This window comes from Peromyscus eremicus, unplaced genomic scaffold, assembly GCF_949786415.1.
Source record: "Peromyscus eremicus unplaced genomic scaffold, PerEre_H2_v1 PerEre#2#unplaced_816, whole genome shotgun sequence".
NCBI lineage: Eukaryota > Metazoa > Chordata > Mammalia > Rodentia > Cricetidae > Peromyscus > Peromyscus eremicus.
Window position 1 is genome coordinate 1267 of NW_026735052.1, and position 16245 is coordinate 17511.

At 47.6% G+C, this 16245-nt stretch overlaps 1 protein-coding gene across 2 annotated transcripts in view; it reads left to right on the top strand.

Moving 5' to 3' along the window:
* The first annotated feature begins 216 nt into the window (after positions 1-216).
* The window catches only part of Ntn4 (netrin 4), a 101455-nt gene continuing 85426 nt past the window's right edge, over positions 217-16245 (top strand). The window contains exons 1-2 of one of the 2 annotated variants that reach the window (XM_059252996.1): positions 217-443; positions 3532-4061. In XM_059252996.1, the coding sequence (XP_059108979.1) occupies positions 389-443; positions 3532-4061 (585 nt within the window). In that variant the 5' untranslated portion in view covers positions 217-388. Of the gene's footprint in view, positions 444-3531; positions 4062-16245 lie in introns of those variants that run through there. The other variant, XM_059252995.1, reaches the window with a different exon arrangement.

Genomic DNA, 16245 nt, shown 5'->3' on the forward strand with positions numbered 1-16245 from the left:
CGGCGGCCACAGGAGGTGGGAAAAGCGGAGGAGGACGGCCGGGAGGCGGCGGCGGCGGCCGGGAAGTGAAAGGTCTCGCAAAGTTCAGCGTCGGCTGCGGGCGCCCAGCCCCGGGCGAGCGGCTCACCCGCCCTCAGGGCCGCTCTGCGGGCAGCGGCCAGGCCGGCTATGGTCCCGGGGCTCCCGCCGCTCCTGAGCTGCCCGGGCCCCGCCAGGCCGGTGCGCGACGGTCACCCCGCCGCCCGGCGCGGCCCCGGCCCGCGGCTCCGCACCCACGGTGCCCACTGAAGCGAGCCTGGCGCCCCGGGAGGAGGAAGAACCACAGAGCCCCCGGTGCTCCCGAGGACCGCTGCCGCTTCATCCCACCCGCTCCCGCCGCTGCCCGGCCATGGGGAGCTGCGCACGGCTGCTGCTGCTCTGGGGCTGCTCGGCGGTGGCCGCAGGTGGGTGGTGACGCGGCCGGGCCCCCACCCCTCTTCCCTTGCTCCTGCTCCCCACCCCACCCCACCCCCCAAGCTCGGGGACTGGGGGATGTAGGGGACCCCGGACAGGGAGCCCTGAGCTCGGAGGATGAAGCGAGTGGCCATGTTCCGTCTCCTTTGCCCGCGATTCCGCACTTTCAAACACTTGATTTTTTTTTTTCCCCCCTGCAACTGCAACACATGTCCTTGAATAACCAGATATCCTGGGTACGCCCTGCAGGAGATAGAGAGATCAGTGTTTCTTTCTGGGTTTGGCTTGGGGAAAAGGAAAAAAAAAAAAAAAACCCTGCCTTTGCACTTGGTGAGGGGAACAAAGGACCCAGCTCGCCATCCCCGGGCTCTCCATGGCCTGAGGAGTGACGAGGAGGGGTGGCCCAGAGACCCTGGGCGTGCGTGGGCCGAGACCGCTCTCTCCTTTAGAGCGATCGCCACCACCTTCCCGGATCTCATTCTGTGTACTTGGGAAGCAGGTAGGGCCACCTGGGGTGAGGGTGAGCGCCCTCTTCCCGGGCCGGTGGCTGCAACGCAGTAGAACTCGGAGCTGGGGACCATGGGGGGTGATCACTCAGGTGGTGATTGCCCGGAGCTGGCTGACCGCCCCTGGGGAATCGGTACCCTGGCCGAGGCTCTGCAGGAGGTCGGAGGCGGGTCTGCTCCTTGGCTCAGTAACTGGACTACTGGCAACCGTCAGATGCCCCCTCCCTCCTACTCCGGTCCTGGCTCTCTTGGACTGCTGCTCTAAGGCCAACCGGCTCCAGGCTCGCTGTTTTTGAGTCCCCGCGCCCCTCTCGGCTTCTCTGCCTCCCTTCTCACAGGCCACCTTGCTCTCTCAGTTGGGCTAAGTACAGCACAGTGGGGTACAGGGTAAAGATTGCGAGGCACCCTGACTTCAGCCTCCCTGAGATGGACGTGACTTGCTCCAGAAACCGGAGCGTGGGTTAGAGGAACCGACTGGAAGATTCAGAGCATTGTGGCAGGCATCTCTTTGGTTGGGCGGCTTCCAGTCTCTCCTCAGAGCTGCTGGCTTGAGAGTCTGCATCCTCCATCAGGTGTACCTCCCACAGTCAGTTCTTCAGGGGTCGCCGCTGTTTTTGCTCACTGATAACTGCTTATTGTCAAATTATTAGGGTGTGGAAACTTTCCTTCATTATTTCCCCCAAGACTGTGTCAAACGTCTCACTGTTAAAGATCTCTCTTGAATTCTTCCTGCTCACACTCTTTGATTGTGCATTACACACCCACGCTCCCACAACCCCGAAGTGAACTTTTCGTAAACTTTCCCCCTTTTCAAACCATGTTATGACAAAAACAAAAACAAAAAAAAAATCATGGGAGGCATCGGGAGGTTGTAAATAAACATCATAAGGTGAGTGTTGCAAGTCAAAGGTACTTGTACAGGCAGTATGCGCTTTTCCCCTGGAATGCTTCACAGGTGAGTCATAGCACACTGCGTTTTGTGTGTTTCTGGCCACAGGCAGCTGTTGTTGCGCCCGCTAATCAGAACAATGGCAAACAGAGTCCGGGCATGGTGCACATTTTCATTTGACACTTAAAAAATAATGCCCGAGAAAACCCCTTATTTTGGTTGCAAGCCTGTGTGAGGTGGTGATTGCCACGGTGTGAAATCTCTCCTCTCCAGCCAAAGCTGTCATTTGGCTCGATCCAATGCCCCTGTGATAACAACTCAGAGGTCTGTCTCTTAACCAGAAACATCCAATTAGCCAGAATTTGGGGTATGGTTACCTTTTCCTTCTTCTCCTCTGCGTTTTAATTTTTCTTAAATGGACAATTTTTTTGCTTATGGTATTCGTAATTAAAACGACAAACCCAAATTAAAGGCTTAGGACACGTAGCCAGAATGTGAATCAGTGGGTACTGTTCACCATTCTAAGTACTCCTGAAACATTAAGGTGGGTGGGAACTTTTCGGGGGGAGAGTCAGTCTCTTTAAGACGAGGTTTAGTTCATGACAGTTGTTAGAGGTTTGGTGTGATAGACTGTCACCATACTCCAGCTAAGCTAACAGGGAAGTACTACACAAACCTGCCATAGGTAGAAATATTTAAGAAGCAGAGAGCAGGGACAGTATCCTTTCCTGTCATGTGGTTGTTTGGAGGTGTTTTTTTTTTAAATAGTTATATTTAGTTAATATTAGACATGGATATCACACATTTGAGATCCAGTGGTTTCTAGCTTTGCCACCTGAAATGAGGTCCCATTCCCGTTGTGTATTTATGAAATATCTTGTGTTGATTTTCCTAGAGAATTACTCCTTTACTGGTTAAAAAACAATATAAAGAAAATGAAGGAGATGGGGGGTGACTAAGCTCAGTTGCTAAAATGCTTGTCAGACAAGCATGAGATGCAGAGTTCGATCCTTAGCAAGCCCATCAAAAGTGAGGTGTGATAGTACACTTACAGCCCAACACTGGAGAGCCCGAGACCGGTAGATCTGCAGGTCTCACGCCCTAGCTAGTCTGAGCCTACTTGGCAAGTTCCAGGCCAGTGGGAAACACTGTCTCAAAAACACAAAGTGAAGGGCTGGAGAGACGGCCTAGTGATTAAGAGCACTTGCTGCTTTTGCAGAGGACCTGGGTTCTGTTCCTAGCACCGAACACTAGGACTCACAACTATCTGCAACTCCAGTTCCAGGGGATCCAGTACCCTCTTCTGGGTACATACATACATACACACACACACACACACACACACACACACACACACACACACGACATGATAAATCTAAAAGCAACAAGATACCTTAGGAACAATACCCAAGGTATTCTGGCCTCCACATGTGCACATTCACTTGTACACACATCCAATTGCACGCAAGAACACACTATCATCTATCTCTCAAGCACACACATACTTGTATACACGAATCACTGTGAGTATCCGATAGTGCTCATGGTCCAGTTTGGTAGCTTCTCCTCACACAGAAAGGCCCAAGGTCTTCGGAGGATATCTTGACTGTTGTAGATAAATCAGCAGCTCCTTCCTGTTTCCAATGGGTTTGTCTTGAATGACATACGCTCTCCCCTCCTCAGGACTGAGTGGCGTAGCCGGAGCTAACTCCCGCTGTGAGAAGGCCTGCAACCCTCGCATGGGAAACTTGGCTTTGGGACGAAAACTCCGGGCAGACAGCACCTGCGGTCAGAACGCCACGGAACTGTTCTGCTTCTACAGCGAGAACGCCGATCTCACGTGCCGGCAGCCCAAATGCGACAAGTGTAACGCGGCCCACTCTCACCTGGCCCACCTGCCCTCTGCCATGGCAGACTCGTCCTTCCGGTTTCCCCGGACCTGGTGGCAGTCTGCGGAGGACGTGCACAGAGAAAAGATCCAGTTAGACCTGGAAGCAGAATTCTACTTTACTCACCTAATTATGGTGTTCAAGTCCCCCAGGCCCGCGGCCATGGTGCTGGACCGGTCCCAGGACTTTGGCAAGACGTGGAAGCCTTACAAGTACTTTGCCACAAACTGCTCAGCTACTTTCGGTCTGGAGGATGATGTTGTGAAGAAGGGAGCTATTTGCACGTCTAGATACTCAAATGCTTTTCCATGCACCGGAGGAGAGGTAAGGGCACCTGTTTAATTCTACAGCGTAAGGGGAGAGAGGTAGAAAAATGCTACCAGCCCACATTTTTTAAAAGCATGAAGCTATACTTGTAGCAACACGAATGAAATTAGAATTTTTGGGGAGCTTTGTCATAAATTATTTCTCACCCTTGGACATGGATGTGTAGCTGTTCTCCAGCAGATTGCCCACTGGCTGGATTTCAGTCAGGATTCTAAGATTCTGGTTCTCTTCATTTGCGCCATCCCTCTGCTCAGGATGTTTAAAGGCTGCTGGTCCCTCTGGCTAGCAGAGATGTTTACTGTATTGCGGAGAAAGCCTGCTTGGCAAGCACATGGTGGCATTTTCCTGGTATTCGAAACGTAAATGGGTAGTAAATAAAAACAAAGCCCGGGGTGGGGGCGGGGGGATATGTCCATCAAAAGACCATGAAGAAATCAGCTGGCGAAGAGCTCCTCTTGCAAGCATGATGTCCTTAGTTCAGAACCCCCACGGAAGAGCTGGGTTCAGGATGCAGGCTTGCCACTCAGCGCTGGGGAGGTGGAGACAGGAGGATGCACGGGGCTTGTTGGCCAGTCACTGTGGCCAAATCAGTGAGTCATAGGTTCAGTTAGAAACCCTGTCTCAAAAAGAGAGGTGGAGAGCCTGGTGGTGGTGGTGGGGGGGGCACAGTTGGTAAAGCGCCTGAGACACAGGCATGAGGATCCGAGTTCGGAGCCTCCACACCTCTGTAAAAAGCATGATGGATCTCTAAGGCCTGCGGGCCCACTGGCGAATCTAGCCAATTGGCAAGCTCTGGGTTCAAGGAGAGGTGCTATCTCAAAAGATAAGGCTGAGAATCTTAGTGAAAGATACTTGATGTCATCCTCTAGCTCTGGATGCACAGACACACACACACACACACACACTGTGCATGCCTCACACACGCACACAAACTGGGTAGGGAAGTGATCGAGGAAGATGCCCACCATCAGCCCCTGCTCTCTGTGAGCAGGTATACAAACATGTACATGCATACTACACATGCACACACACGCACTACACACGTACAAATAAGGTAGAAAAGTCATGCTAGGGGAGATGCTTGCTTTCAATGTTTGTCTCCACATACATGCACATGAATTCACACATGTACACACATGTACACACACACACACACACACACACACACACACACACGTTGGAGGTTTGGTGTTAAGACACCAAGGATGTGTAGCAAGCAAAGAAGGACAGTTCCTTTTAACACAAAGGACGATTTGAGGCTCACAGATACATGAATTCCACTTAGGGACTCAGGTCTGTCCTCTTTCCTGGGCCCAAAGTCAGGCCATGTTCATTCTGTAAATCAGTCTTGCCAGTTACAGGTCCACTTTCTATGTATTTTCCCCAATTTCATATTCCTTTCCCTGTGGGGGGAATATGTCTTTTTAGCTGTCATAGAGGCTCCCAGGGAAATTCTTCCTAGGTATATGAGAGTACACACAAAGATGGCTGCTCTTCCAGAGGACCCGGGTTCAAGTCCCAGCACCCACATGGCAGCTCACAACTGTCTGTCACTCAGGTACTAGGGGATACAATGCCCTCTTCTGGCTTTCATGGGCACCAGGCACACACATGGTACACAGACACACATGCAGGCAAAACACTCATACACATAAAATAAAATAATTAAAAAATAAAACAGGAAAATATTGAGAAAGGGGTGGGTGGTGAGAGTATCATCTTTCTGATGCTGAATAGCTACCATGAACGTAAAGACTAGATATGTGACGGGTGGCCAGGGTTTGTTTTACAGAATCCCCTGGCACCAGGACGTTTATTGATGTCTGGAGACACTTTTGCCCTATGAGGGAGGAGTGGTGAACACCATTGGGATCTACTGGGTGGAAGGCCAGGGAGAAAGCTAAGTCCTGGACAATGCACAGGCGGCATTTCCTACTCCTTCTCCAACAGAGTTATCTAGCCCAAGATGTCAACACCACCCCGGTTGAGAAAGTGGGAGCTTGGTGTTGGGCATCCATCCAATGCACCTGACCCGAAGGCTAAAGGCACCGAGATAAGCAGCTGGAAGCAATCGTTCATACAACTACTCACAAGGTTCCCAGATGGTGGCACTTCACAAACGTTTACTGAGTCCCTGGTGTGTGTCAAGCACTGTTCTCAGCTCTACCAGTTCTGCTTTGGGTGGGTAGAGGATCTGCTTGCAGGCGCCTGATGCAAAGTTGAGGAGGGGAATTTCTTCTTCCCTTGAGTCTCTGACACAGAGTGCCTGTTTCTAGGGGTTCACGCCCAAAGCCCACAAGAACAGTGCTATATTGAAACCAGAACCAGGAAGGTCATGGTCTGCCACTGTTTCCCATTCTTCTTAATAATCCTTAAAGCTCGCTTAATATTGTAAGTCCTTTCTTTATACGCTGTTATGATGGACATTTTTAAAGATACGAGGACAGGAAAGAGAAAGATAAGATAGGCTCCTTGTTTTCTTACGTGCAGAACACTTTGTGTTAAAAACAAGTGAATGGTTTGAACTCTCAAACTGCTTCGGAACTGGCCCACAGGCTCATATCGGCTCTCTACACCTCAGTGCTACCTGGGCCGCATGTATTTGTAAAGCAGCGAAAACTGAGCAACCAGGTGATGGGGACCTGCTTACTAGCAGGTGCCACAGTGGTTCCACAGTTACTCAGAGATGACTAATGCAATACTTACCTGGGCTGTACTGTAAGCACAAACTAAACTGCTGGAGAGCTCAGTCTACCGAGGGTTAGCCTAGAAAGGACAGCGACCTGTTTTCCATCCCAGAACCCACATAAAAAAGCTGGCCATGGTGCCACACACTTATAATCCCTGCCCGGGGAAGGTAGAGAGAGATAGGCAGATTCTGAGGGCTTGCTGGCCAGGCAGCCCAGCCTACTTGGTAAGCTTCAGGTCAGTGAGACCCTGTCTTTAAAAAAAGGAAAAGGTAGACGGCCCCTGAGGCGCGACACCTAAGCTTGTCCGCTGGCGTCCACACATAAACACAAGTGTGCACGCGCACACAGTCATGCACAATATCAAGTAGTTATTGTCACCAATGCTTACATCACATTCCAAGCAGGGACTACAATTTTTATCAGTTATTTCAAGGGACAGATACCTTTTTAAATCCACGTTGTGGCCGGCGGTGGTGGTGCACGCCTTTGATCCCAGCACTCGGGAGGCAGAGCCAGGTGGATCTCTGTGAGTTCAAGGCCAGCTAGGTCTCCAAAGCGAGTTCCAGGAAAGGCGCAAAGCTACACAGAGAAACCCTGTCTCGAAAAACCAAAATAATAATAATAATAATAATAATAATAATAATAATAATAATAATGATGATAAATCCACACTGTAAACGTTTTCGGTTAACCCTGCTGTTTGAGCAGACTTCTGTTTGAATGGTGAGGAGAACATGAGTTCACCTTAGCATCCTCTAGAGCAGTATTTACAACAGTGAGCTGAATATCTCTCCTGAACTTTCTCTGCTGAGTTGGCGAGCAAAAGAGAGCCTTGCTTCAAGATCAGAGGCAAAGGAAGCCCCCTAGGGCCTATCGAGAACTGACCCCTCCTCCAGAACAGAAGCTGGACGGAATGAATTGTGCTGAGCTCCCATGAATTTTGCAGCTAACACTGCAAATCACCGGGTTGTATCTTTGGAAACACAGTGTTCAGAAAAACAAGCGAGCAACTCGGATTTCAAGTAGGACATCTCAAGTTCCATTTCTTGCTTGCCAATAAGCGCAGAGATCTGTTATCTTCCTGAATTTTATACGACTTGCCCACAACTTCAGTAGGAAGGTGTAGCTGTGCCCGTGACATAAGCTGGCTTCCAGGGTTCATTCAGAAATCTGGATCTGAACTTTGAGACCTTACAGCTGCACATCTAAAGAGTCTCCATCCACAAAGCTGGAGGGACCACATTCTGAAAGAGGGCTTTAAAAACATAGGTGCATTAATCCACCCAGGCTGCTTTGTGGGAGACAGATGCTGGTGGTTGAACCCGGGGCCTTGAGCATGCTAGGCAAGCTCTCTACATTGAGCCACATACTCAGCCCCAAAAGATTACTTTTTAAACCATGGAGTTAAACCTGCCACACAGACTTCTGAAGGTGGCCAGTAGTTTAAAAGGATGGTTATTTTTTAAAGCACACCCCCTACCCAGAGGACGACTCTATTACCCAGAAGTGGCTTGGTCTGCCTGACAACTTGTAAGCTGTGGGACAGTTAGGAACAAAGCCACAGGTCTTCTGACCTGAAGTTCAGTGTTTGCCCCCTAGATTATGTTCTTCCTCTAATATTGACGCCCCCAGAGCTGCTGGGCACCCCTCTTCCTCACTGTCTCAAAGCCATTTATTTGCTGCTATTCATTTGGATGATATAAAGAGGAAGAAGAATTTTCCAAACGGCTTTCTCCAAAGAAACAATGTCTTCTGAGATGTCATTGGCATCTCAACATGGACAGAGCCAATGGTCAAGCTAGACCAGGAGACACGGACTGGGGTCATGATCGATTTTCTGTCGCTATAACAGAATGCCTCAGTCCAGGGAATTTGCAGGAATAGATGTGCATCTGGTTTATAATTCTGGAGGTTGCCAAGTTCAACGTCATGGTACCAGCCTCTGCTCAGCATTCTAACAAAGTCAAGGTCATCACCTGTGTCCACAAAACAACTTGCTAGCTGAGGGTCTCTCTATTCTTATAAAACTGCTAGCCCCGTCACCCTCTAACGTAATCCCAGTGACTGCTCAAAGTCCCAACCTCCAATACTATCCACATACGAATGTCGAGTTTAAGTTTCCCATCCCTGAAATTTTGGTGAGCGAAGTTGAACAACCACAGCTGGGTTCAACAAAGTTAAACAACTGGAAACACAGACGTTATTGACTGCCTTGCGCACCAAGGAGAGAACAAGGAACACGGCATTCAGTTCAATTTGTTTGGCCATGGGCTCTCTTTTCAACAGCATTCCAATGATGGTCGGCCAGGACTCCAGAGCTCCATAGCACCCTAGGTGGGAAATTCTGGGATGGAGTAAAGCACTGCCAAAGCCTCCCGTGAAAGGTACAGACAGGCCTGGGGCTCAGGTGGGTTGATTTCAAGACTCTCTGTCAACCAGCTTGGAGCTGAAGATGGTGAGTCTATTAGGCTCTGGCAGGATGAAAAGAGCCCCCCTCCCCCCATATCACCCCTGGGCAGAGAAAATGTAGGAAAGTGAATCATTCAGGATCCCCCAGTCTTCCAGGCTTCCAGCAACGGTGGATGAGACAGACACTCTCTCTCTCTCTCTCTCTCTCTCTCTCTCTCTCTCTCTCTCTCTCTCTCTCTCTGCTTACTCCATTAACTGGTTATTAAAAAAGCATTCTGCACAAAATTTGGATCACAACCAACTGGATCACATAGGTTTTTTTCCCCCCTCCAGAGTATAGTGAATATATCACACTCAAAGAGAAGAAAGTAGAGTCATAGGCAGCAGTAAGGGAAGCCAAGAGCACAAAAGGAGAGAGGTCTCCAAGCGGTCCTGGAATAGACAATGTCTGCTCACAGGATAGGGATTTTATCAACCTCATTCACGACTGTTTCCTCGGCACGTAGGACATTGCTTGGCTCATCTCGGCAGTCAATAAATACGTAGTTCGGATGAATGGAGGGGAGGGTGATAAGCTGGGAAAGAGCAGAAAAATGTTCTTAAATTGAAAGTGAGAGGGGGTAAAAGGGGGTAAGAGGGAGTGAGAGTCGGTGAGAGGCAGAAGTTCTGGTTGGCACAGAGAAACCAAGTTGGGGGTAATAGAAGACAAAGACAGGGAGGGACAATTAATAAGGATGCCAATGTCCACCTGCCCAGTCATCTAAGTAACTTTGAAGCTGCTGTGTGTCAGGACCCACTCTAGATGCTAGTGGTGGATCAGTGAACTGGACAGAATTTCCCTGTCCTAATGAAAACTTAGATGCTAACGCAGGGGTAGGTGGGTTGGGGTTGGGGAATTGAGAATAAATAAAATGTATCAGGTACCAGAGTATGATAAACACTAAGGAGAAAATAAAACAACACAGGACATGGAGAATGTCAACAAGAGGGTGCTACTTTTAAAAACTATGAAGCGATTTATGTTTGATAGACTGGACAATGGCTGAGTTTCTGGAAAGTTCTCATGAGTGAACAACATCTGTAACTTAGGGTCCTGTGTGTGTGTGTGTGTGTGTGTGTGTGTCTGTACTATGCATGTATATGCACTTTTGTGTGTATGCACATGTGTGCACACGTGTGCAAAGGCCAGAGGGAGACATTGTCTGTCTTACACCATCACTCCCACCTTGTGTTTTGAGAAAGATTCTCTCATGGAACCAGTAGCTCACGGGTTAGGTGAAAGCCCCAGGGATCCCCCTGTCTCCTCCGCCCACCCCAGCACTGGGATTCCTAGCTTTTACGTGGGCTCTGGGGACGGAATCCAGATTATCACACTTGTACAGCAAACAGTTCACTGACTCTCTCTCCAACCCCCAGAGTCACGTGTCCTTCAACTTCTAAAAAAAGTAAAATGAAATTGGATGTTAATTATTATGACACAGAGTGATCAAATCCAATTTTTTGCTGATCAATAAAAAACCACTTCACTACGATGACAGTATTTGAAAAGGACTTTACTGCCACCCGGGGGGCGGGGGGCGGGGGGTGGGGGGGATGATGACGACAGGGGATGAGAATACCACTTGTGTGTAATTTGATGGCTGGAGAGTTTAAATGGCTTTCCTACAACTACCCCACTGGACCCTGTCTTCCTGACTTCTGTTCCCAATACACACACGAAGCTGAAATGTGCCTGTGACAAGTTGTGTGAAAGACACGGGGACCATGCAGATTCCTCTTCTTTGCAGGTGAGCGGTCATTTATGGACTGAATTGTTTAGTAACCCGGGGCAGTATATGATTAATCCCCAAATACGTTGTGTAGATGGCATGCCCTTCAAGGTCCAAGCATTTAGTTGTCTCCTCAGGATATTGAAAAGTTCGGATTCTAATAGCTGGTGATCAAAGTCTGTAGTGGAGAAAACGGTCAGCTGATTGAATTTTTTCATGTATCTACATTTCTGGGTTAAACTATGCTTGGGATTTTTTTTTTAACTTAAAGGATAAAACAAACTAATACAGGGGTGGGAATGCTTTCTGAACAATGCTCTTTTAGTTAACTGTGGTTTTCCTCAGTGCCTGACATCTGCTCATGCCTGTCTCATCAACAATAGCAGTGATAAGTTGGAATGGTGAGCTCATCAATAGTAGCAGTGATAAGTCGGAATGGTGAGCTAATATCCATGTAGCCTTCTGATGGGAAGGACTCTGTAAGCATACTGCAACCTATTTTATTTCAAGAACCCCACTGAAACTGAGCGTGGTGGTGGCGCACACCTTTAATCTCAGCACCAGGGAGGCAGAGGCGGAGGAACCTCTGTGAGTTTGAGGTCAGCTGAATCCACATAGTGAGTTCCAAGATGGCGGGGGGGGGGGGGGGGGGGCTATGTAGAAAGAGTCTGTATCGAGAAGAACCCTATTGGTCATTTCGTAGACATAACAATGGTGAGTCGGAGTAACTCAGAGCCAAGGAAGCGATGAGCTGGCCAATATGAGAGATGGGATACTGAGCTTACCTTGAAATTATTGGTATGATTAAGTTCTCATATAACTTCAGAGTAGAGAAGAAGGCTGTCAGGACGACTCAGCAGCTAAGGAGACTTGCACCAAGCCTGATGACCTAAGCCTGATCCTCAGGACACATGAGTGGAAGGGGGAAAAGTGGCTGATGCAAATTGTGCTGACCCCCACACATGTGCTGTGGCCTATAACCCGCCCCCCAGTAAATACATGGAGCAAACTATTAAAGAAGAATTCATCAAGTAGAAGATAAAAGTAAAACCAGACTGACTCTGCGATTGTTAGAGGTTGTAGAAAACATCCGGACTGATGGGTGATTTGAAATGAGTTGCATTATATACTCTGGGTTAAGAACTGACTGTTTTCTTATGCTCTAAAAATACTTATCACAAGTGAAGATTTAACATTACCTCAGATGATTTAAAACAGTGGTTCTCAACCTTCCTAATGCTGCGACCCTTCAATACAGCTCCTCATGCTGTGGTGACCCCCAACCATAACATTATTTTTGTTGCTACTTCATAACTAATTTTACTACTGTTGTGAATCTTAATGTAAATATCTGTGTTTCCTGATGGTCTTAGGCGACCCCTGTGGAAAAGCCCAAGGGGATCGTGACCCACAGGTTGAGAACCACTGATTTAAAAAAAAAAGTCCTATAGGAAGGAGTGTGCAATCTAGTGTCATGGAGCGTGCCTTTTGGTTTGATTTCTGAGCGGAGGGGAGTCCCTTTCACCTAACTAGTAACAGAGAAGTTTTCCTCAGTCAGTTATCTAATGTATTAGTGTGTTTGTCTCCTTGAAGTTCACCCTCAGCTATAATTGTATAATGCTGTGTAGAGCTACATACAGCAATGTGATTATGTACAGCCTAAGGTATTCCTTTCCTTAAGGATTATAGCGAAAAATGTATAATGGCACCTATTCAAAGAGAAAAGTTCCTCTAGTTTAAACAAAACTCACACAGGGGTTGTTGGTTAAAATGATTTAAAGAAGCTACAGAAAAGGAGGAGGGCCAAACATAGATGTCCAGATGTCTGGTTGATTGAGGAGAGAGAGAGAGAGAGAGACAGACAGACAGACAGAGACAGAGAGACAGACAGACAGACACAGAGAGAGAGAGACAGACAGACACAGAGAGAGAGAGACAGACAGACATAGACAGAGAGATAGAGAGATGGGGAGAGAGAGTATGCATGTGTGTTGTGTGTGTACAGATATACACACACAAGTGTGCAGGCCGGAGGTTAATGTCAGGCATCTTCCCCCCATCACGCTCCATCTTTTTGTGAGGCAGAGTCTCTCCCTTAACCTAGAGCTCACCAATTTAGCTCGACTGGCTGGCCAGCTCCAGGGACCCACCTGACTCTACACACACTCACCAGTGCACTAGCTCGGCACCACATGCAGCTTGTGTGCAGGAGCTGGGGACCCACACACAAGTCTTCATGCTTGTGCAAGCACTTTTTTTTTTTTTTTTAAGATTTATTTATTATGTATAGTGTTCTGTCTGCATGCATGCCTGCATGCCAGAAGAGGGCGCCAGATCCCACTAGAGATGGTTGTGAGCCACCAGGTGGGTGCTGGGAATTGAACTGAGGACCTCTGGAAGAGCAGCCAGTGCTCTTAACCTCTGAGCCATCTCTCAGCCACCTGAGAAAACTTTTCCCCCAACAAAATAACACCCTGGTTGGCTTTTTTAAAAAGTCTGTTTTGCATTTGTTTGTTTTGTACTTATTCTGTCTGACGCTTTAACTTGGCCAACATTTAGTCAAAATATTCTGGAAACTTTGAGAAATCAGATTACAAAATGTCAAATTTTTTGTAGTGAGTCATTGAAATATTGAGGTTTAATGATGAAGAACACATGAGACGTAGATACGTGAGAGTCAGGTGTATTCAAGCCTATGAGGCAGCTTCAAGAAATAGAGAACCCTTAAAACCAGAACAGGGATTAAGGGTATTAAGTGTTGGGAGCTCCATAAACCTGTGAAAGTGACTCATATTAATGATGTGGGAGTGATTGCTTCTGACCTGAGGTGAGAGGTGTGTGGGAGCTTGGGGACTCTCTCCCTTTTGGAACATACCTCCGATCTCTTCCACTCACATAGTGTTTGTTCATTGAGGGCCATTGTTCTTTGTATCATTGTATTCAGTCTGTGGATACCAGCCCCCAAAGTCCTAGCCAGCACAGATTCCTATAAGAAGTTAATGTCTAAGATACATTTGTTGAACTGGAACTGAATTATATGAAAGTAACTATGAAATGTTTATTGCCTGTGCTGGATGTTACACATGTACTAAGTAGTGATCCTTTCAAAATATTCATAGTTCATTCTTTCTCCCCATAAATAGTTGAAAAAACTCCAATTTTCAGAAAGTTTGGGGGTTTTGTTTGTTTATCCCTGTAGACTTGGGTGAGTGGTAAGGAGAATTGCTGGGCAGGGAAAGTGAAGAGATGTGCAGAAAGAGGATGGATGCTTAGGCGGAGCCCCCCAGGAAAAGCCTCATGAAGACTATAGAAAGTTGTGAGCCACAGGCCTGTGCAGGAAAAGGCAAGGGCCTGGTGCTCTCAGGAGCGTGAGGCAGCTGATGCTGAACCAGAGTGGTCAAGATAGGTGAGATCAGACAGATGATGGAGAGCAGTGGGAAAACAGGCGGCATCTGGAAAGCAGGTACCACAGGGAGGTCCAGATTCACTCCCACATCATTTAAAGTCAAATCATTATTTCCAGTATCTTCTTATACTTAAAAAAAAATCCCAATTTGCACCAATTGATTTGACTTGCTTATAATGCCATTAGTTTTCATCCTGAGTGGTATTAAGTTATTGGAGATTTTAGACAAATGATTGATATAATGCATTTTTTAAAGATACATGTTAATAAAAGGCTAAACAGGGAGGCAGGGTGAAGAAGGAATTGGGGACCAGCAGGGAATGCATTGCAGAAAATCAGGCTAGATCTCATAGAGGCTGAATGGGCAGAGGGGGCGAAAATGGTTGGATTCTGGGTCTCTTTAGAAAGAGCTAACACATTTGCTACAGGCTGGGTAAACAGTGTGTGTGTGTGTGTGTGTGTGTGTGAGAGAGAGAGAGAGAGACAGACAGACAGACAGACAGACTGACAGACAGAGACACAGGGGGAGGGGGAGGAGGAGGGAGAGGAAGGAAGGGAAAATATAAGGGTGCTTATAACTTGTACGCCTGAAAGAATAAAACAACCCTTTGCTGAGAAGCAGAAGACTCTGGGGGAGCAGGGAGAGGGAGGACATCTTATTTTGACATGCTAAGTGTAGGCTCTTTATTAGACACCCAAGTGCAGACACCGAGGAGGATTAGAGTTCAGAGAAGTTGACAGTTTACAGAATCTATTTGAAGCTTTGAAACTTGCCTGAGATAATCAAGGATGTCGGTATGGATAGAAGACAGCCTGGGAACTAAGCCTGGGCAGGGACAACTTTGTCCATGGATGCTGCCGCTTTTGAAATACTCAGAAACCTTAAGGCATTCACAAAAACCAGTCTCACTCACTTATGGGACCAGTGGTGATTGCATTCTGAGTTCCACTGGGTTGTCACAGCCAGAAGGATGGGTGTGTAAAATGACAAAGGAGAGGGAAATTAGAAGCAGCACTTTGGGTTTCCACAAGAGGCACCAAGACAATCAAAGAGAAGGATGAAGTGACTGGGACCGAGTGACAGTAGATCCTTGTGGGTCTACTGTCTACGGAGCCTCTCCATCAAGTGCTACTTCTCATTCATAAGTTCTAACTCAAGCACATTTTAGATGGATGGATGGGTGGGTGGGTGGATGAATGGGTGGATGGGTGGATGGGTGGGTGGGTGAGTGGATGGGTGGATGGATGGGTGGATGGATGGGTGGGTGGGTGGATGGATGGGTGGATGGATGGGTGGATGGATGGGTGGGTGGATGGATGGGTGGATGGATGGGTGGGTGGGTGGGTGGATGGATGGGTGGGTGGGTGGATGGATGGATGGATGGGTGGATGGATGAGTGTGTGGGTGGATGGATGGATGGATGGATGGATGGATGAATGGGTGGGTGGATGGATGGATGACTAAATAATTCTTGTTCATCCTTAAGGACTTTGCTTAAGCTCTGTCTTTTACCTAAACTCAGGGGTAGCTATACTGTACGTGTGCATCATGTGTGTGCATCCCAGCACCCTATACTCACTCTGTTGTAGTAATAATCACATTCTTTTGTGAACTCCTTAAGGAAGCGCAGACCACATCTACAGAAATGATTAAGAAATGCTACCTGAGTGTCTAAGACGCTGCCTGCCATTAGGGAAATATTCATCAAATAAACAAACTCTGATATTATCACTGCTGATATTATTGATAACAACTCTTCATTTGTGTGTGTGTGTGTGTGTGTGTGTGTGTGTGTGTGTGTGTGATTCAAAGTACTTTTATGGCATAGAATCAGGTAGAGGGTACATAAATAGTATGCTTGAGAAGTAACTTGCCAAGTGCCTCTTAAATTCACCATTTGGGATGA